This window comes from Pundamilia nyererei, unplaced genomic scaffold (assembly GCF_000239375.1).
Source record: "Pundamilia nyererei isolate P.nyererei 1_Seehausen unplaced genomic scaffold, PunNye1.0 scaffold00063, whole genome shotgun sequence".
NCBI lineage: Eukaryota > Metazoa > Chordata > Actinopteri > Cichliformes > Cichlidae > Pundamilia > Pundamilia nyererei.
In genome coordinates, this window is record NW_005187464.1 from 2,745,315 (window position 1) to 2,768,743 (window position 23,429).

The following is a 23,429-nucleotide window of genomic DNA, read 5'->3' on the forward strand; positions in this document are numbered from 1 at the left end:
GTTTGTAACACTTTATAGTATGGCCCGCACAAAGGGTGTAATTTCCCTGTAATTAAAAGTAATTTCAATGGATTAGATATAAAATTGTAATAATAATTATTTTCATCTACAAATATGTAAATCTGGTAGCTATAATAATAGGAAACAAATAAAAAAGACACACTTTAAGTACTTTTAAGTAGCACATAACTTCATGTATTTTACAGGCAATAAAAAATAATTAAATTGTAAGTAAATTTAAGTAGTTTTTTAAGTACTGTGCAGTTTCTTGGTAATATTGGGGAAAAACAAACAATATTTCCCCGTCTTAAGTACAATGCATTTTTCCGGGTCTGGGTTGTATTATGGATTGGATTAATCAGACGTTTTTATAGCTATTATCCTATAACTATTATCATTCATATCTATACCTAGCCCAAAAGTATAGCATATTTACCATGTGATTTATGAAAACACTGACTGATTTTCTGCAAAATCATTATGAAATTGTACAAATTGTTTCCTGTGAAATAAACTTAGTTGTTAGCCCCTTACTCTAGCTTACCTACCTGTAAGTATTTGTAAGTAAATTTAATTTCATTGTAATTTCAAAGACAATTTAATTACACCCTGAGTGTAATTCCCCTGTAGTGTTACACTTTTCCCCTGTAAATCAGTAACAAGACTGTTAAGTTCTGCATTAGTGGTAAACGCATTTAGTTGGGCTAATTTAAACCTGCCTAGTAAGACACAAGCAGCTCAAAAGTAGTTTAAGGAGGAAAAACAGCAAAGAACTGACAGGTCTTTGCTTGGAGTCAAGCTTGGAGTTTAATATTTTATTTTTGTGCGTTATTATATACCTTGTATGCTCTGTTCTATATATTGTTCTTCATATTCTAAGCTTATTTTCTATTTTCTTTGGTTGAGTTTCCTTATTGTCTTTTCCCCGGCGTTTTTTTCCCGCCCTTCCTTGTCAAGTTTGCGTTCCTGTGTCCCCTGTTTAGTTACTTCCTGCTTCAGTCTTTTACCAGATAATCTTCTGTGCATTGTGTTTGGATTTTCTTCTCCTTGTCTCATTCATTGACTCTCTTCACCTGTGTCTTCTTTTCGTAATTGCCTCATGCTAATTAACTAATTAATTAACTAATTACCTAATTATCCCTGCTATTAGTATTTAATTTGGGTTACTGCTGCTTGTTGGATCGTCCCAATTTCACTTAAATAAAGGGTTAATTTGGCTTCAGGTCTGCACCCTGGGTCCAAAGCATTCACCAACCATGACAGATATATTATACATACATTAACATCTTTAATTGGCTCCATGTGTATTGCAGTGAGATGAACTTCTTATAATTTAAGATAATGGACATAATGACAAGAAAATGGAAAAGTTACTCATTGCATAGTAATGTGATCCCTCCTGGATGCCATGTAAATAAAATGGTTGAGGGGATTTAAGATGTTTTCCCATTTTCAAGCTTTACATCTCATCTAGCAAACGGAAAACTTCATTCTTTGAAAAATGGCTGTGAAATAGCATTTCTTCAAAGTCTTTAGCGAATCTAAGTCATAAATATGTAATGAGGAAGGAAATTAGTTTTGCCATTACAAACTCCATTATGCAATATTGTCCCAGAGTAATACTGGACTGAGAAAAAAGGAAGTTCAATTACAATATATTGCCTTTTTCTATTGAGATTCTGCTTTAACAGTGTTTTAGAGTTTATAATTGTCTAAGATCCCATCGAGGAACAAGTGACTGGGACAGTGACTCTTTGCTTCATTTATTGGCGATGAACCTAAATGTTCTCGAGTCAACAAAACGGTGACCTTGGTGCTAAACAGAGATGGCAAAAAATACCAGACTGTTTGAATTTGTGATTTTCCAAGTCGGATAATTATACGAAGCATAATATCACGGCAAAAAAGAAAAAGTTGGCACACAAATCAATACAGAAGCAAGCAGTGATCCGTGCATTTTTTACATTAAGCTAAATACCTGGATGAAAAATGCCTGTGGTAACTCAAATGCCTGAGGCAGTTGTTCTATATAGAATATTATATCAATTTACTGTGTAGCTTTATTGATAAACCATGCAATATGGAAGCCTCTTTAGATGTGAATGAATCTGAAATCAACAAATAATCCACAGGCATTTATAATAAAACCTGAATAATTGCCCCATCTGTTTCTCGGCAGAAGCCAGAGGCTGTTTCTTTTCTTTTTTCTTTTCCTCTTCTTTTTAAAAGACACCAAGTCTGTACATCTCAATTTTCAGTACATCTTGGCTGCGTTATGGTGCTACACAAATGTGAGAGCTGCGAGTAGAAAGGTGGCTTCACTGGACTGAAAAAGAAGCTGCCTTATTTCACAGAGCCAACTAGGGCCAGGCTGGAGGCGGCATAAAGCAGGTGATTGACAGCAGAAGGTTTGCAGCAGCAGGATGGAGAGAAGCAGAGTAAAAAGAGTGATATGAAAAAAAGCAAAAATGTTCCAGTCATAAAACAGCAGGACCTCACAGCTATGTGCATGCCGGTCCCCTGAAGCAGATGTTGACTCCATGGTTTCAATGCGGTGTGCTGCTGGATTGCGGCCAACTGCTTTTTCCAGGTCATCTGAGACCTTATGCGGACCACCCCCACCCCACTTGTCCCCCTAAACCACCCACCCATGTGCAGTTACATCCTCACCCACCCCACCCCTGAAAAAAAGGCTGTATCTCTGACCGAAAACCCCAAGTGAACTGAGGATTATTTCAACAAGGAGATGCCACAGGGACAAAGTCACCAGGTAATTTGTTATCAAAAAGCTGTAACCTTTCTGCCTCCGGTGACAAGTGATTCATCCACCTCAACTCATCCGTCTTGCAGTCTGAGCAGCTGCTTTTGCTGCCACAAACCTGCTGAAGAAGCTTACTTTCCTCAGCTGATTCTGGCTGGATAAACCTGACCTGTAATCCCTGGGAATAAAGTCTGGATGATTTTCCAACATCAACTTGAGTTAGTAATCTGTTATTAATGTAGCAAAGTGGAAAGCTCCTGGCACAATTTTCTTCCACGGAAATGACACTTTTCACTTATTGGAAATGTAACACTACGTCACATTTGGCTCTCACACCTTTTAAAATGTGGGCTGGCTACGCAGCACTACTTCACTGGTGGAATCGAAATTAATGACTCACTAAATTTATCATAGTTCGTGTTCTAATCAAACAAACAAACAAAAAATTCTTTCCTAAACACAAATGTCAGCCTTGCTGTGGGCGTAGTCAAAAGGCCGATGGATCGACTGGTCTACATCTAGGGCCACACTACCACACGGTGAAAATAAAGCTTTCTTCATAAAGTTTAGATAAAAGCTAATCTTTGAAAAAAAAAATTATATTGACGAGCTACCCACCCATGACCCTGAACTGGATACACAGCTAAGAAAAAGGATGGATGACATTGGTTATAATCAAATACTTCACTGTGCAGCTCGCAATTACCCAGACATCTTCATCTTGCTAACTCCGTTTTACACACTGCTTTACTTTCTGTTCTGCTATTAAGTATCACGGCTCACCCACAGTCCCTTTTGCGCGCTCAGCCCTCCCACCAGTGGAAAATTCCTGCTTATCGACCTGTTTCTTCAATCCTCAAGTGCCCTGATGTCCTGCTTTCCAACCACCTCTTGCTTCATTTTGCTTTCCTTCTGTCCTACCTTAGATCTATTACCCTGCCTGTTTCATCATCCTTCTGCAGGATGCTGTGGCCCATCTGTCCTGCATGCCACACTCTCCCTAAAGCAAAACTTATAACTACTGTATGCTAAGTGACATAAAAACACTTGGCCAACCAATAGTTGTTTACCCAACAGATCATACACAAAGAAACCTTTGTGTAAACCCTTGATTAACATTCACATATATTTTGCTACTTTATTCATATGCACATACTGATATTTATGTTGTATTTATCTAATTATTACAAATAATTAGAAATCAGCTGTCAAAAAACAGTTTGTACCTGCAAAATCCTATGACTGTATTTTAAGTTCACGCAGACACCTTGCTGCTGCTCATTGGTGTGTGAATCTTTTGAAAAGCCTTGATTTGAGCAGTTAGGCCATCAAGGGAAGGAAAAGCATGCTTAGTCACAAAGCATACCCTGCTTTGTCATCTGTTTTTACCTAAACCGGGCCACAATTTACAAACTGAATCTCATTCTGTGTCAATTAAGCTTTGTAACTCAGAGGACACGAATGCATTAATAATAGATTAAGAGAGCAGCGGAGTCATTTTCCCTCTGACCTTTATACAAACTGACTTCTTTTTGCAGGCAGAAGAGTCTCCCCCTGCAGGCTATTAGACAGAATGCAGTTTTAAGACATTTCTACTGATAAACTGTGACAAATTTTTATTTGTTATTCTCTTCCATTTTAAAATATTAATACTTAGACTAGCAACTCCACAACCTCCATTCCAACCCTATATAATAAAGTATAGCGTTGCCAATATGTCATATATAAAATAATAATTTGGCTGACTCCTTCCATCAGCAGCTTCACTGCAGGCCAATATCACAGCAATATCAGTGGGTGAGAATAAGCAGAGGGTGATTCGGGGATATTTATCAAAAGACCTCCCATCTCTAAAGGGAAAAAAATCCAGCCACACATGGGAGTGAAGAGCGTGGGTGTTACTCTTTATTTATGTGTGCATATGTAGTACCAAAATGTTTATTTATTCGTTTTCTCTTCCCCTGCACTGCTCTTTAGGTTGATGTCTATTGCTGCACAGCACACACAGATTAAAACAAACCGGCTGACACACCACCTACCTTAGATCATCTCCCGATGGCGTGTGCGAACCAGCTCAGGCCAACCATATGTTTCACAGCCTCCTCCTCTGCTGTTTAACACTAAGCTGGATCCCTGACAGATGGCCCAGCTGCTTTTAACATGCCCATATTATCTTATCATGTACTGTATAAACAGCAGACTGTGACCCTTCTCTTTAGGAATTATAAAAAAGGCATCGGTATTAAATCTGAAGACTTAACAAAAAATAAAAGCCCTGTCTCATTTATGAAAACTTTATGAATCATTTACACAAAGGTTTGTGTATGATCTAATAAGAAAGACACGTTTGCTGATTATATTAAGTTCGATGTATTTTTTTTATTTTTTTACAAAATACTCTCAGTCAATTAAAAACACCAAAGTTTTCCACTTTAATAAGGGACATCTAATCTGTTCTAATAAAGCATGCACAGATGGGAAATCATTTTAAATAGACTGAGAGAGGATTTTTACTATATTATAGTTAAAACAGTCAAATATAAGTAGCAAATGTTTCCCGTGGCATGTTCCTTCCAGCCTCACGAGCTGGGTGCACTTCTAAGCTTTCAGTGGTTTGTAACCGTTTACAGCAGGGCTCCCCAATCCCAGTCCACGAGGGCCTTCAGGTTTTAGATGTGTCCTTGATCCATCACAGCTGATTTAAATGGATAAATTACCTTCTCAACATGTCTTGAAGTTCTCGAGAGGCCTGGTAATGAACTAATCATGTGATTCCGGTGTGTTGACCCAGAGTGAGATCTAAAACCTGCAGGGACACCGGCCCTCCTGGACTGGGATTGGGGACCCCTGGTTTACAGAATAAGGTCTAGGTCCTAAAAAAAAAGGATCATGCATCATTTGCAGGACTTGAAATTCATACAAACCTCTAAAAATCCCTTAAAGCTAATATTTATCTATATGGTTACAGACAGATAAAAGCATCACATCTGAAGAAAGAGGGAATTTATTTTGATCATTAGGATGATTCCTATTTAGGTTTCATATTTGTATTATACATTACTGCCTTAACATAGCTACTCTCACTGGGAATAAAAATAAGGATTCACCGTCTGTGGACTCGCTGGTTTTATTGTGTCTGGGCGACGACGCTTGCGTGTGACCTTAAAGCGTCCTGTTAATTTTCCCTACCTCCAGGATAGATGTCTCTTGTTCCATTTGTTCTGAGGGTTCAAGCTTCGCTTCCTGCGTCCCACTGTCCCCTCTGTCTCGGACACGTCAGGCAGAGAACATCTGGGTGTTTTCATCAGCCCTAGTGTTTCTTGGTCTGCAGGACAGAAGAGATACATGCACATATATAAACTAATTCAAATACATGGCACAGTTACCATGTTATTTTTAGAGAAAACTAATTAGCTAGTGTATGAATGCATTTTATGCTTGCGCATGAATAAGGACATCTGATCCATCACTGTTCAACATCTGTTTGAAAATGAATGCTTCAGTAGTTGAGAGTCATGTTACACTGTATGAGCACATATACGTACACAGCTGACTGAACAAAAGGCTGCAAGAAGCCATTTGGGCCAAAACATATACATGCTCCCCAACTTCCCCTTCAGGCATTTACTGAGTAAAAGTCGTGATAGCAAACCTATTACGTCAGAACTAGTGATATTTATGGATACGCATGTAGCGCAGTCATGATCTGCATTTCAGAAGTCAGCAGGCCTCCAAGAACGTGTACGGCCTTTTGGCCACTTTAAGAAAGAGAGGCTGCCCGGACTCAGAGCCAAGACGCTGGAGCGGCCCGTGGAGATTACTCGGATGGACATCCAGGAGAAGGCACCTGTCACAGACGTTTTGAACCCCATTTCTCTTTTTATTCCACCACAACCACAGCAGCATTTCTGCACAGTGACGAGACACTAAAATGGATTGTACTGATACCTGAACCATCTGTTCAATCTTGCGAGTATAGGAAATGCTGTGCCTGCGCTGGAGCTATCTCTGATAAAGTAGAGGGTATGTCTGAATGAAACTGTGATGCTTTGTCTGAATAACAGATCACCGCAAAGTTACCGAACAGTATTATGTAACTTTATGTATTTTTCTAGGACACTGATTCTTTTCTTTATACATTTTTTTGGATCTTGAGTTTCTAATAAAGATTGATTGACTGTATCTCATCCCAGGAAGAAGTTTAACATCCTCCAAATCCACAGTTATTTCTGGCATTCCCCACTACAGAAGCACAAAAAAGGATCATTTTACTGATAATTACCCCAAATAATTGAGTCTTACTTAAATAAATATTCATTAAATATGTTCAGCTTCACCCTAGCATCACATCATGTTCCTCAGCTGGCTGTCCACGCCCCACAGTTTGAGAAGCAGCGCTTTAGGCTAGCAAATTATTCACATACAGTATCCTGTTCTCTACCTTCTATATTTGTGTATGTGCGAGGGAGTAGCCTGTAAAGAGTTTTGTTTGTAGAGGAGAATTGCCGTCTGTGCGAGTGAGTGAGACTGCCAATATGCACCGCGGGAAACTATGAGGGCCTCACATGAGAGCGAACAGTAAAACCCACACTAATCAATATACTGCTCCGCTTCAGACATACCAGTGTTATCAATCACATACAGTACAGTACGTACATAGCAGTACTGTAATTCTGCTTTGTGTGGTGCGGCAGCAAGAATGATTTATGCTTACAAGGTGTCTCATGACATGGAGACAGCTGTGCAATATAATGCTTTTCAGTACATAAGAACTGAAATAAAAGCTACCTTTTTATTGTTCGGTGGTTATTGTGTCAAAGCGTTATTGATTCGCCTCTGTTGCTTTTCTGTTGGTAGGAATGCGTTCTATTGTAAGGCATACCTTATATTTTCCTCCGCAGGCGTTTACTCTTACATACGCTGGTATCAGTGAACATATAAAACCAGCCATAGTGCTCCTTCCGTAGAGCAGAGCTTCGCAATCAACCTAGCCACATACCCAAGACTCCAGTCTCCTTAAGCCCTCCAAACTTCTGCATGGCTTTGATGGCCTTGGTCAGGGCCTCCTTGGTCTGAAGCTGGCCAGTCACAGGATCAGGCGGTGGGAGGTACCCAAACTTACTCAGCCAGTCCTGAAAGGGAAACAGAAGACACAGAGTTTAGTCGTCACTCCAGGCACCTGAAAATATTCAAGTGCCCTAAAGATGTTGAGACCGTCTTCAGTTTGATCTCTACTGAATCTTATTTGTATATTTAGGATCAAAAAGAGCTTTGTGCTTCTGTGCAACTGTTTGTGCGTCCAACAAATGAAAAACCGTTTTCCTTCTCTTAACAGAAATTTAGACACTATTTGTCAGCATTTTTTAATTGCAAGATGTTTGAATGGCAGAGAGCAAACTTTAATTCTTTTGCTAACATCTGACTAAACCAAGTCAGGTGTGAAATAATTAATTTAAATGTTATGTAATATATATAAATTAACCCCTTAAAGCCTGAAATATTAAATATTTGCAGGAAAAAAATTTTTGGGGGGGCAGATTTTTGCAATTTCACTTTAATTTCCCTGTATTTGGTGGAAACAACAGTAGACGACAATGTGGGGAATCCCCGCCCCGCCTCATTGTTTTGTAATAAAACAAATATCATTAACAGCTGTTCGCTGACAATGAGCCAGTATGCACAATATTAGGATCTTGGATGTTTCTTATTTATATGCAATCATTTATATAAATGCTTTTATGACAGGTCGAAACATGCACTGCAAGAGTCCTGTACCACGATTAATTCAGATATGCTCTGTCAATTTTATCATGAAAACTTTCCGAAGGTTATTTTTTGATCTTGTGTATCATGAGTTTAAATTGCAGCTAAATCCATCTTCCTTTTTCTCTCAGTGCGTCACTCTCAGGTATCCATTTCAGCTCAAACCCTCAATTTCCGTGAACTGATGGCTGGTCTGACAAATCTGTTTTTTAACGGTTTTAATGGTTAGATCACTACTCATCAGAAAGGAGCAACAAGGAGCTATAGCAAGACAAGGTAAAACATAAAAACAGGATTTTTAAGACCCATTTGACTGATATTTGGTGATGTAAAAATCTGATATTCAGATGTATATTTTTAGACATGTAATATATAAAATGGTTTGCCTGACTCTGCTCGGATCAGCTGGCTGTCATATTTGTGCCATTCCAAAAACTTGTCCCTGTGATGGACAAACCATGCAACATTAATACTCATAATAATGTTGAAGGGTGTTTCCGCTGATTCTACAATCTCTTATTTCCACCAGTATTTCCACTCGGAAAGGAAGGTTTTGACTTGACTTGGTTTTTAGAGTTTTCTATAGTTATATATGGGAAATTGGCTGAAATTGTCCCCTCATTAGACTGCAATTCACTGATTGGTCAGGAAATGACGTTAGCCAATAGGTCTTGAGAGCAACTCCTTCACAGGAATCAAACCTGCCATTTTTGAAACCTGGCATTGAGGCAAAGCTGTGGTCCAATGATGAGATGTAGACGTTTACCATTGGTTTAGCAGCAGGTATACCATCGCCATTATTGTGTTGTGTTTCTGTCAATGTTATATGACGACCCCACCCACATTGAGGCGGGGTCGTCAAGGGCTTGGGTTTCATAAAAGCCTTTTTTTCTATATTAGAGGAAACAAGCTGTTCATGTGTTTGCTTACAATATCTGAATGCTTCCCATATTTAGACCCTACCCTTATGTGGACATTATAATTTAAGGTTACGTATAAATGCTACCTTATATTTTAATGTCCTGGCAAATGTCAGGCAGACAGCCCTCTTTTCATTACCAATAAAACTGAAGCAACTGTGTTCGATTTTGTTGCTTTTAATACCCGTGTTCACGGCAGGTGGCTGCAACTGGATATAAAAGGATATTGGAGGGCAGATCTGCTATTGAGACATAATGTTCACTTTTGCTGTGGTACAAAGGTTAGAAAGATGAGAGGCAAAAATAAACATAAAAAAAAGAGCTGATTCAGAATACTGAATGGCATATGAGCTTTGGCTTGATACAGTTGACACATAATATGTGTGTCACCTGGGTGAAAGGAATTGAGATTCTGGGGCAGGTATTGCTGAGCAGGAGGCTCTAGATAAGCACTTTAAAGTTCAAAAGCAACCTGGCCCACCTTTCAGTGACTGAAGAAAATGTCAGCGTACTCAATGTTCTGGCAGGAAAATAATGATATAAGACTGTATTGTTGTTACGCTTCAGTCAGTGTGAGTCTCGCCAGCTAGAGCACAAGGTCAGGTATATAATAACACCTCTGCAGCTACTATAGATTCAGGAACTTGCTCGAGGTCCACCTTACTAATACTTAATCCTAGTAAATCTAGTAAAAGAATGACTTCACTGCATCACCTACAGCTGCTACGTAGAGGCACTCACTGTAAATGTTTTGTGTGAGAAAAAAAAAAACATGGCGGCAGAAGTACTTGGCCTTGTATGCATTAGTGGACCTTTTGGCTATACTTTCGCTGAAAGAGCATCAATCAAAAGTGTTAACTTTGCAGTTAAAGGCCAAGGCAATATGTGCCGCACATTTCACACTTAAGCAGTTCAGTGTGCATTAAGTAATCACAGAAATGCATTAGAGCGTTTATGGACCCACTGAAGAGGAAAATGAGCAGAAATCAAATAAAATAAAACAACACCAGGAAAAAAAAAAAGACAATTTGGGTGAGCATAATTAGATTTTTTATAATGTTTACAAAAGACTCCTGAAATGCACTTTCTGCCTTTCAGTTCATATATGGAATGTATTTGGAAGTATTACACATTACACATTGTGGCAGCCAAAAACTCACTAATGCTAATGTGAAGGTACGTAGGCAAATAAATGACACTAAAAGCCACATTTGATTACACTAGAACACGCTAGAAGAGAGAAACCTTGCTGGGAAAGAAAATGTTATATATGATGAAAGGAATGAGACCAGCCACATGAGTTTATTCGCTCTAAATCTGTGATTGACTGTAGCACGAGGGGCTCATGCAGATGGAGGAGACTCTGCAGTTCTTTAATCGTGCATTATTAAAAAATGCAGATATAAAGAAGCAACGGCACAAAACAATGTCTGCATCCCCATATTCTTGGTCTCAAATGAGAAACACACACGCACAAAAAGCATAAAACACATTCTGCCAAGCCTGCTGCCATTTTATTGGGCTCTTTGTCTCAACAATCCGGTTTTTGTAGTCTCACAGTTTCTCCACTGCGGGTGGCATGAAAGTTTAGATTTCAGAAATTTCTTGTCTCTGTTGTATGAGAAGAAGAAAGAACAAGTTGAGGAACAAGTAAAGAACTGGTTTTAAGGTTGTTTGAATTATTTAAGGGCAACACGAGAGATGGAGATAGTACAAATGTACTTGAAACACACAGAAAGATAACTGCCCGTGTACTGCTGTATTGCTGTATTGCATTTCCAGCAACAGTAACAGAAACATGTATTTTCAATTTGTGTCCATCTCAGTTCTAACCTTTAAGATCATTTAATCTAACAAACCCTCCAATCCCTCAACTATTAACAATTCAGGAAGTTTTTAACCCTACATCAGACTAGCATGAGCATAAAAGTAAGTAATACTACTAATAATACTGTGAATGGATTTTAGCTTTGGTGCCTCACAGAGAAAACATGATTACAGCCATTTCCATGACTCTGCAGCTTTGCAAGCAAACTCAGCTACATGCTTACACCACGTCGACAGAGCCAAGGGCTGGGGGCACCCTATGCCCCCCTTCTGAACATGCCCCTGGACTCTGTTTCATTCATATGAATTTTTAAAGGCTTGGTAACCTAAATGTTCCCTGATTGTGCATTTAGACTATATATCTATAATAGGCTTTAGCTGCAATTTATAAACCCTTTGTTAATTAAAAAAAAATCTACTGCCAACTACCTATTGAAATAATTTTTTGTCCAACATTCCTGCCCACAAACATCCATTGCCAGTCTCGAATAGCAAGTAGAAACCAGTGTGACCTGTACTTAACAACAAAGGCGAATAAGTGTGTGGAGGTTTTGAATGAAGAGGATGAAATTCTGAAAATGAAAGAGGAAGAAAAAACCCAAACTTGAATATCCTGGTATTATTTGGCAGGGAACCTGTTTATTACAAAGTTGTACTTCATTTTTTGTGTGTGTGTTTGAGCACAGAGCAATATCATTGTCCTATCCTGTCAAGAACCCCCAAATCCATCATCCATCTCACTGTCAGGGCTGCTTACCAACTGTTCACAAAGGTTACTCTGAATGCATGTTTCCACATATAAGACCAGAACTGTGTGAAGGTCAAATAAAGTTTGAACTTAACAAAGCAAAAACACTTAATAGAAAAGCACAGTAGGAAAAAATGAAGACAAGACTGGAAAAAGAAATGTAAATGGTAAACTGGAGAAAGATAGCGACACAAAGGAGACCACTGATGAAAAGGACGTCTTAAGTCTTAAGATCTGCTAATGCTCTAGGGAACTTTCTGTTGTACAGCCTTGTAAACATCAAACCAAACCACTGACTATGATTTCACACACCACAAGAGAGACAGGGAGTGTGTAAATGCGAGTCATGCATGAGCCGCATGAATAAAATTGACCAAAAGCAAAGGCACTAAAACAGAGATGTGCACACACACACATAAAGGGCATCCTGTGTTACCTATTAGTCTTATTCTATCTGACCGTCCTAAAAATGGATGTTCTTTCAGAACGAGGTAGGAGAGCAGGTCAGGTAAGCACCGCATCTCCCGATGTGTGTTTTAATACCAACTGCATGTGTGAGTTGCATCCAAAAAAGAAAGAGCTTTTAAAGTTTTTAGCCAGATTGGTTTTATGAGTTCCTGTGACCATTTGACTGCTTTTTCCACCATTAAAACATGTTTCCTATTCAACAATGAGAAGTCAAACTGAACACAATAGCTTTTGCTTATAAAAATGAACAAAGTGGGAACTTTAAAAGCCAACAGTGGCAACGAATTGGCATTAAAAAGGCACATTTACAGTTATATGGTTTTACAGTTATAATATACCAGATTTTAGATAAAAATGGCCAAAGGAGGAGCTTATTATGGAGACATATAGCCACTTTTTGTGGGATTTGTAGCTGCTTCCTAATGAGACCCTTTGATCTCCCAGTTGTTTTAATCTAGAAACGAAGCAGTACAGAGGAACTTCTGCAACAACACAGAAGAGATAAAAGAATAAATACATAACTGCACACAGACTCAATCTTTTAAACACATCATCCAGCAAACACAAAAAACATCTTTTTTTTCTTGTATCATCGTCAGTCTTTTTCATAATACAATCTACCAACTCCTCTTGCACAGTAGGTCTTCCCAATTTTCCCATTTACATGAACATGCTATGTTTTGTTATTTGTGTGCCAGATCAGGAAGCCAGTGAAGTCATACAGAATGCAAACTGTTAGTAAGAGCTACAGCAATATTTTTTATTATGCTTTTACCAAATCAGTTGTATAAATTCCTGTGACCCTTTCATTGCTTTTTCCATTGCTTTAAATCAGGTTTCTAATTCAACAGTGTGAACTGAAGCTGAACACAACTGCTTCTGCTTACAAAACTGAGCAGACAGGCACTTTAAAAGGCAACAATGGTAAGGAATTGGCACAAAAAGGATTTAAGTTTTATGGTTTCAATAAATTACTGCATCTATTTCCCATGTTTTGTGCAAAATGTAAAGAAAAGAGGGGTGACTCATGCACACATGTTCATATAATTAAATCCCTGTTACGTATTAATTCATTACTGGTTTGTTGGTTTGATTATACACACTGAGTGAGTCATTTTTCTATGGTATAGTGATCTCGCCTTCTGCCTGTTAGTATGTTCTTGTGTCTTTTATATTGTTGGAGGACTGTGCCATAGTACTCAAATATGCTAAGAGCTTCAGGACAGTCTATGCTTCTGGTTGCACCTTAGCCCTCAGTCTATTTAACGTTCACCTCCTTCCCTCATGCTCTCTCCCCGTCTCCCCTTCTAACACCGACTCAGCGTCGCCCCCTGCATATCTTGACATGAGGTCAGCCAGTGAACATGATTTAAATCAGTTTCCTACAAAACAGAGGCGCAGGGGATAGAAGAGCAACAGAGTGGGGAAAAAAGGGCACACTGATGAGAACACAGCAGCAAGTTAGCGAGAGCAGTTAACAGACAGTAACATGAAGCTGATCTTGTCAGCTTGTCCTTATCGCTCCCAGGTCAAGATGAGCAAAATAAAGATTAGATGTTGGACCAAAGCAGCATGGGTGTGGGAGACAGACGAGGTAGAGGTGAATGTAATGTTGCACGGTTTAAAGAAAACAAATGGCAGGAAATACTTCGTGTGCTCAGGGGAAGCATACATTCACGGTGATATTCACAATATGTGGAAATCGCTGCGTTTAGATTACTTTATGTTAAGAGCACTCAAGGGCTGTTACTTAAAAAAAAAAGTGATTTACTTGCAGGAAAGGGCAGTGCACATTGAGTAACTTGGAAAATCCTTCTGGACTCGTTGTGCAATTTGTTTCGAATGTGTGGCTTCCTGACATATAGCCATTTTTGTGGGATTTGTATCTGCCTCCTAATGAGAGTCTTTGATCCCCCAGAATTGTTTTAATCTAGAAATGAAGCAGTACGGAGGAACTTCTGCAACAACACAGTAGAGATGAAAGAATAAATGCACAACAGCACAGACTCAACCTATTAAACAGAAAAGCTTGCAAACAGAAACAGATAGGTAAGTGCATCACCTTGTGTCATCGTCAATCCTTTTCATAATGCGATTTACCAATTCCGCCTGCACAGTAGACCTTCCCAATGTTCCCATTTACACAAAATGAAAACACTATGTTTTGTTATTTATGTGCCAGATCAAGAAGCCAGCGATGATACACAGAGTTCAAACTGATTAGTGAGAGCAGCAAATTAAGGGAAAAAACTAACTTCTGTTAAACCCCCCCGCCCCCCCAATGTGTTCACTGATAATGATAGTGATTCTGTAACATAATTATATGTCTCATCTATAAACAAACGGTTCACTGTTTCACTAAGACGGTGCACTGCGGGGCCCGAGTCTGTAGGTTTAGTACAGTACATTACACTTCGGTGAGCGTGCAGGAGGCATGCTGTGAAAATGGCAAAAGCCCTAACAGGTAACGTCAGGGCCATCCTGCATAGAGTTTCTCATTTATCCCACTCCGGGATGTGGCTGACTGCATTTTTAATATTATTGCTGTTGTACTTTGGGATAATGCTTCTTCCAATCTTCCATGAAAACAAGGCACACATGATAAAAATAAAACCAGCCTTGATTTATCAAACTGTGGAGGAACTGTGATTTTGAGATGCTTCTTCTTCTTCTTTTTTTTTTTGAATGTGACCGGCTGTCACAAATACAATTTTTATCTGAAGTAATCAACAGTGAACATTCAAGGATTTTATAACTGCAAAGTTGTCTGACAAAATCACCACGCACAGAAGTTAAAGCTGAGGGCTGTGCTGTGATTTCAGCTGTAACTGCATCAGTGGGAGATACAGTGTAAGACAGTGGAACAAAAACACAGAGACAGAGAGAGAGGCAGGTGTGCTCGGGGGGTTGGAGAGCAAGATTTTAGTTCACTCAATCAAGTAACAACAGAGCTGCGTTCATTCAGTGGGGTGAACTGAAGGATGATGATCAATGTGGGATAGGTAGGCAGGCAGCCAAGCTGAGACTGTATATTTTTCCACAATTAACAAATATTCGCATCCCCAAAATGAAAACCAACATCTAACCAGTGAAGTAATCTTAGTATTCCAAAATCACTGCCTCAACGTGATGCACTTAGGTTCATAATTTTGCCTGTAGACTGCCACGGTTAAAGGTAAATCAAAAATAATAACACCAAAGTACTGTTAGGATTGTCTGTCACTGTTTAGGACTTAGAGCCACTTTCATTCATGGTTTTTCATTTCCTGAGGCTCAAAAATAACTGGACTGACAAACAACGTTAAACATTAGGACTGTTTTCAAGCAGTATTAACTTTGACAGCATTTTTTTTTTAAATTTTAGTGTTTGGCTAAAATTTCATGTAGTTTTAATTATTACTTACACGTCTAAATTCTTTTTGGTTTAGTTGACTACATAAGATTATAGTAGACTGAACCTAAGGTTGATGTTTTGGCACGTTTTCATGAGAAACAGGAAAGTCGCACTCTTTCCCCGCAGCCAGAGCTAATGTGTGCCTCTAACCTTACTGCACAAGGATATTACTTCATATTGGATCACTTCCAAACTTGTCCTGCCTTTCTAAACAACTTAATTACTTTGCATTGGCTCGCGTAGCTGCAAAATATTTTATTTAGTGTCAATACATTTCAGCACAGTTTTTGTCCTCGTGCAGGAGTTTTTATTTATTTATTATCTTTTGTTAGCTTAGTATTTTTTTCAGAAATAAAATGGTTGTTGATGAAAACTATGACACAAATTTTACGTCAATAAAATTAACTCTGTTTTTAATGCTCGGATGATCCTTTGCAGTCAAACTCATGAACCCATGGCATCACCGAAAGCCGTTTCCCTTCTTGAGATGCTCTGACAACTCTTTTACCACAGTCACCTTCAGCTGCTGCTTGTTTGCGGGTCTCTTGGCTCCAGCTTTGAATTTAGTAACTGAAAAGCACGCTCTGCTGGGTTGAAATCAGGTGACTGCTTCTCAAAGAAAACCTCGTTTCTTTGTCCCGATACGTTTGGCCTCTTGTAGACGTTTTTTGGCAACGTCTAATCTAATCTTGCTCTTGAGTGTAACCTGTCATTTGCACCATGTTGTTAAACCTCATTCAAAGCGTCTCTTATTGTGCTCTTTGGTAAGCCCACCTCCTGAAGTTTTTTTGTTGACTTGTTAAGATGTTGTGAATGGTTTTTCTGTGGCCTTTCAAGCCTTTTAGTGTTGCTGAGCTGGTCACTGTCATTCCTTCTTTTTAAGATTTGTACACCCCTAACATTTTGGCTGTCTCTTCGACAGGTTTGGTTTTTCAGCTTAAAAGCCTCCTTCACTGGCATCTGCACAATTCTCATGTTGGGAATTCATGTGAAAAGATACCAAATGCCATTTCAGCACTTGAAATCAACAGATCTTACATCAGCTTAATTTCTCATGGAATAACAAGAGAAAAAAAACAGCGATGCCGCGTGTAAGAGGAGCTGCAATTCCCAATACCTTTGTGCAACACTTTGAAAGAAAAGAAAAGACATGTATCATTATGTAAAAACCTATGGACTTGACTGTAAATCTGGTAGTCACTTTTTACAGTGTAAATTGTTACAAACTTTATTAAAACTAATTAAAAACTTACACGTTCATGAGCTAAAGCCACGCTTCTAACTCACGTCAAAGCCTCCAAGAGACTGCAATAAAGGCCATTTAAGTGTTTTGTATCTTACACCCAGCAAAAGACTGAAAACAAAAAGAAATGTGTGCATGTCAGCAATGTAGTGCTATAGTCCTTTTTTCCTTTCAAATTTAGGACTCAAAGTACCTTGGATTGCAAGATTAAAGTCTGGTTGCAAGATAAAAATGAAAGGTCACAAGATGATTATCACCACAGAGTAAGAAATAAAGAAAACGAATTCTCTGGTCATTGTGAAATACTGGATTGTTTGACCTTTGCTGGCTTCAAAAAGTATTAAAATAGCACAATGTGAGATGGGAACTATACTACATATTGCGCATGCTGTCACAGGGCGCTGTGAGGAGATGTTCGTTTGCTTTATAGTGGAAGGTCTAAAACTGTTAATCACTGTTGCATTACACATAATGCCACTTCTCACCCATGTAAACATCCCACAAAATGCAAAGCAGCAAGTAAGTCACTGGGGTGTATAACACCACTCTGCAGTATTTGACATGGCTCCAAAGCACTCCACTGTAGTTTTACTGAATCCACACTTGTTTATATTATACAGCGATGTCACTTTTGTGCCGCTGTAATTGAATCATTTAGGCATTCACACATTTCTGTGCTTCTCAGGCTCACTTAGAGACAAATTATCATTAAGTACTAAAGTAAATATTAAATCCTCTGAGCTTATGTTTGTTCTCTTTCACACCTCCTTATCTTTGCAATAAAATTGGTTTGCTCTGTTCTGAACCCTGGTTACGGTAATCCTATCAGGAGTAAAAAGGAAACACAATGTAAATGTAAAAGTCATTTCTTGTTCAGTATCATGTGTCCCTCTATTGCTTTGCTCTATTTTATACTTCTGTATCTTTTTTCCCCCCGATTTTCACTTTTATTCTTTGCCTGTTTGGGCAATGCTTCGTGTAGAGTGGCATGTTCTGAGGAAAATAAGAAGGATGTTCCCCACAGACACAAAACTATAGAAAGTGGACACTGAGACAAAAAGACAGAGGCATTCTGTATTTATCTCAGATAAATTCCCCCATCCTCCTGTAACAGATTAAAGTCATTCCAACACCATAGAATACGTCCTGTCAAATGGGAAGAATCCACTTCTTGATTCCACTAAAGGTCAATATCCATCCCCTTAGCCTCTATATAAAGCTCAGGCTGCTTCATCCTTCTGCTTCTGAGCTGCTCCATCTGACAAAACCTCCCTGTTTCCCCCTGATGAACAGCTTATTGACAAGAAATGAGTCATCGGGAGACGCTTAACCCCACAACCTCACTGTCTTTCAACGTTCAGTGAAGTAGCGGGGGCCACTTTAGAGTTTACATTTTTCTTTAATGCCTCGGGGACACAGGAAGACTTTTATTTTCCTCTCCGCTAAAAGGTTCTATGAAGCGCTTGAAGAAAATGCTTAACTGTAACGTTTTAGTAGAAAACTGCAGTCTTCTTACGTTTAGATAGCTTTACTAAACTAAGGTAGTTCAGAAATCCATCTTAACACTAAAGAGTCCTTAGTTCCCAGCAAATTATCACACTTCTCAATCCTTTCAGCATCTAGTATGTTACCTACTACTGCCACATTGTCCTTCTTTTGTAAATCCTTTTGTGATTTTATACAGTATTAGGTCATTTCTGTCGCGGTTTGCGGGGCAAGCCGTGTGGAGTTATGAATGAAGGATCCAAGATGAAGGCACTGACTTAGATGTGAGTGATCTTTATTTATGATAACAGAAATATAAACAAAAAACGAAGGTGGCAAAACCAGAACTAAGAAAGAGCCTAAACTGGAAAAACTAAGAACCAAACTAACAAACCTGAAGGAGATGGAGAGCAAGCAAACACCGGGTATGATAAGCAGGGAGAAACGTACGGAGGAAACACAGAGACTGACTGAACCGCAGGGAGTACAGAACCAAAACCTAACAACTAGCAAATCTTAACAGAATACATAACCAGAATAAACAAGAACATAGGATAATATTAATAAATACAAAACCCTGAGTCAACAGACTTCAGACGATTTCTGACCACCACACCACCATAGATAGACTGTACATAAAAGATGGTCGAGGCCAACGGTTAACCTTTTTTCCTGTTTCTTTTCTTTTTCTTAGTTTAAGGTCAGTTCTTCAAGGTCAGCATTTTGACTGTACAAAAGTCATGGTGTTTTTAAACAGTGATGCACCGCTAGGTTAATCTGATTAGGAGACCGAGGACACGGCCCCCTAATTTACAAGATAAAGATCAGAAGGTGTAAAAAAACAAAACAACCAAACAGACAAACAAACAAGAAAATAAAAAATAAATACCTAAAAAAAACAAAACAAAATGTGCTGGCAATTTTCTGCTAGTACATTATCCATTTTTAAATGTAAATTTATAGGCATTTACACATAAATGGTTAATTGTAAACTTTAATACAAGGTACAAAACCAAACCAAAACAAACCAGTGCAGTGAGGTAGCTCTGCGGCACACTGGTGTGCTGTCCAGAGCCTGCCTCTCTCCCTGTGACAGCTGGGGTGGGCTGCAGCACCTCTTTACCCTGAGTTGGATAAGCAAAAGAAAATTGATGGATCAATGTTGAAATTCAAAATTTCATATACCAATTTGATAACGCTGATAGTTCAAAGCTGAGCACAAAAAATATGTGGATTACCAAACAAATACCCACAGTTCTGCATATGAAAGGCAGTCGTCAAACATATCTCTTATTACACTAAAAGTCTATGAAGAAAATCCTGCCCCTTTTGTGGCACAACAATCGAAAGCTTTAAGCCAAGCACATTTCTCTAAACCATTTCTTTCAACGACGCCCGGCAGTGTATGCCATAGCAACGGTGATGCTATCACTCTCCAAAGCAGTTGAGGCAGCTTTCCGCTTTATTTCTCAGGTTTATACTGAAATCATTTACTTAAAGCATTACATTTGGATGATATAACTGCCAGGCAATGACAGCATGTGTGTTAGACTAAGGAGCTCAAAAAAATCCACAACTAGTGGCAGACACTTTGAGCAAACAGTATTTCCTTTAGAAATGAAATATTTAGTCCTTGTGCAAACAGAGGAGGTGAAAGAAGCAGGATATAATAAATAGAAGCAGAGAGATATTGCAGGTGAGGTAGAAGGATAGTTGCACAGCCTTAGAAACACATTTGATAGCAAACAAAAACATTGCTGCTAGATTGCCTTGTAGCAAAAAGTGAGAATTAACTCGAACCTTGACATCATCCGTTTCCTGTGATGCATTTTGCTCATCTGTTTTCTCAGTTCTCACAAACAGGACTTCCTTGGAGAGCCAGATATATTTGGCACAGAACGAGGAACTAGACCAGCGCTAAGGAGCCAGACCACATCATTTTAAACCCAAAGGGGCTCCGTCTGTTGATCACTGGCTCGACCTTCTTACAAGCCAAAGTTGATGAACTCTTTGTGTGGTGTAAATATAAACGCTTGTTCACTGGTCCTCACTCACTGTGAGTAGAAAGTTGCTCATATTCCCATAAATGATCATATTATCACTCTCAGGTTAAAAAAAAAAAAAATTGGCTCAATGAAGAATTGTTTTGGAAAGAATTTAATTTTTAAGCAAAAGTTAAGCAACTTCAATTAGTGGCAAACTGAGGCATTTAGCATGATTTATTATCTTAAGGAGATTTCTTCACTTTCCATGTGAAATTTAATATGCACATGCTTTATTTTGAAAGGACTGGACCTGAAAAAGACACATTGCCTGAACCCACACATGTTAGACGCAACAGAGGCCGAGGACGAAGGAATAATTACTAACAAGGTCAAGCATGTTTTAGAACACTGACGAACCAAAGCACCACATGGCAACCTGCCCGTGGAAACAAAACAGGGTATTTAAATGAGCAGCTGTAAACATTTTTATAATTTTTGATTAATAAATTCAAATGAATGAATATTTGGAGCTCTGTAGTGATAATTATTTCCAATCTGTGCATAAAAAAAGATTTATAAAAAAGTAAAAAATGCTAGTAAAAGCAGAAAATCAGAGCTAACTGGAAGTTGTTCGCATATTATAATACTGTGTATTGTTCTATGTTGTAAACAATGCACAGTCATTTTGTGAGTTTAACAGGTGGTTAGTTTTCTATGGCTACAGAACAGGGACATTTAGAGATGCTCACAATACCACATTAGTCCACATTTCAAACAAAGATGGGAAGCTGAGCTCTGGCTAGCATTAGAAAATTCAATGAATTTCAATTTAATTCAGTTTTGTTTAAATAGCACCAATTGCCAGTCAGTCGCCTCAAAGCGCTTGATTTCGTAAGACTTCTAGGAAAGACCTTCCAATATTAGAAAAAACCCTAAAAATGAGTCGACTCCCTATGAGCACACACTTGGTGACAGTGGGGAAGAAAAACTTCTTTTTAACAGGAAGAAACCTCTTAGTTAAGAGTGTTCTTATGATTTCCGTATGTTCTTCTAATGATGTTTTTTGATTGTGTGTTTGAGTTTGTACCTTTTTTGTAGACTGTATTTTTGGGTCCTTGTGTTTTATTAATCCTGCCCTCCTGTCTTCTCTGTGTCAAGAGTGCGTTTCTGTTCCTGTGTTCTTTTACTTCCTGTTTTATTTTGTTAGTCTTTCAACTTTAGTTCTTCTTCCCCTGCCTCGTTCTCAATAATTATCCCCAGCTGTGTTTCCTCCTGTTACCCATCCTCTCGTTATCTTGTGTTTGTATAAAATGGCTGTATCCCAATTCAGGGTCTGCAGCCTTAAAGTACGCAGCCTCAACGATCCTCAAGGGCCGCGTACTTAAAGAACGCTAAGGCCGGAAGTGCGAGGCTTGTGAAATGGGACGGTCTAGCCTCCGTTGCGCTGCCCAGGTTGCCTAGCAACCATGATACTGGAACAGCTGGAAATGTTTCATACAGAATTGTTTGACAGAAATGAAGGAGAAAATCTTTTATTTATTTGTTTGTTTGTTTCTACATGAGCTTTGATCATTCTCTGTAAGATTAAGCTCAGCTATTGAACGCCGTATATTTTAAAGTAAAGGCTTTAAAACCAAGTTAGTACAAACGTCACTAATGTCACATAACTTTGCCGACATGTGGCCAACAGTAATGTTTTAATGTTCTTCGTTATTAAAAATTTGCACATAAAAAAGTGACATAATATTCAGTACTTACTTAAAGTTCACTCTTCGGGCGCCCCTCATCCGCCGTTTTTTTCCGGCAAAATTATCCAAACCCACCGCCGCGCTATGCATTCTGTGATATGTTGGGCCACGAAGTCTACACCGCCACGTCCTTAAAATTCAGGGAAATGAAGGACGCATTTGAGGGCTGCATTTCGAGCAGCCTTCGAATTGGGACAGCCTTCGTCGCGTCGCTGTGACGTAATCGGCCTTAAAATGCGGCCTTTAAGGCTGCAGACCCTGAATTGGGATACAGCCAATGTCTCAGTCTCCTCATGTCCTCTACATTATTTGCCCAGGCTCTGCTGACGTCTTTGTTTTGTATTTTTTGTTGGCAAGAACTGAAAGAAAACTGCCCTTTAGTTTACATGTTTATGTTTTGTCTCCTGAGCCCTGCATTTGGGTCCACATCCTGTCCTGACAATGGTGACTATACTACTATTACTGTACTATAGTACACTATTGGACTTTATTCATGTATAAATTAGCCTGCATGTCAGCAAGTGGCATAAATAAAAGAGTTAAGAAACTGCATTCCTCTCTTACAATTGTAAAACCTCAGTACGTGCCTTCTGGGAAAAAAAACACAGCTGTTAATGTCTGTATCAAACAAAATAAATCACATCTATAAACCTGCTGCTAGATCCGAAACGCATAAAACAATCCATCCGCAGTATGGAATTAAGTGATTTATAGAAATCTGTGAAATAAATGAAATGATAAAATGATAAAGTAAAATAATAAAAAATTAAAACCATCATTAAAGTCTAGATTCAAGACAAAATTATAGCTAGAGCATTACTGTGAAATTCCTTCTTCCAAAAGGTACACTGACTAAGCAACATTTCTACCAGCAACTTATAAAAATACAGCAGATTTCTTAGGTTTTGTTAAATTTGAAAAAAATATAAAATAAACCCAAACCTTACTTGTAGGATGCAATTAATGTTTACATCACAAAGCAGTGTGGACAGCGGTGGTAAATGGACTACAATGTCCTACAGCCCTTTCAGTGTGAGCCCCAGTGTACATGATGAAGTAGTCAAGTCATAAAATTTGCCCATATATA

At 38.7% G+C, this 23,429-nt stretch overlaps 1 protein-coding gene across 1 annotated transcript in view; it reads right to left on the reverse strand.

Annotated features, from left to right (window-relative positions):
* Window positions 1–23,429, reverse strand: part of LOC102197298 (matrix metalloproteinase-17-like) — a 100,716-nt gene that overhangs the window by 33,684 nt on the left and 43,603 nt on the right. Inside the window, exons 2-3 of the mRNA XM_005735337.1 lie at window positions 7,761–7,893; window positions 5,951–6,086 (exon numbers count right to left, since the gene is read on the reverse strand). Of these exons, the coding sequence (XP_005735394.1) occupies window positions 5,951–6,086; window positions 7,761–7,893 (269 nt within the window). The remainder of the gene's footprint in view (window positions 1–5,950; window positions 6,087–7,760; window positions 7,894–23,429) is intronic.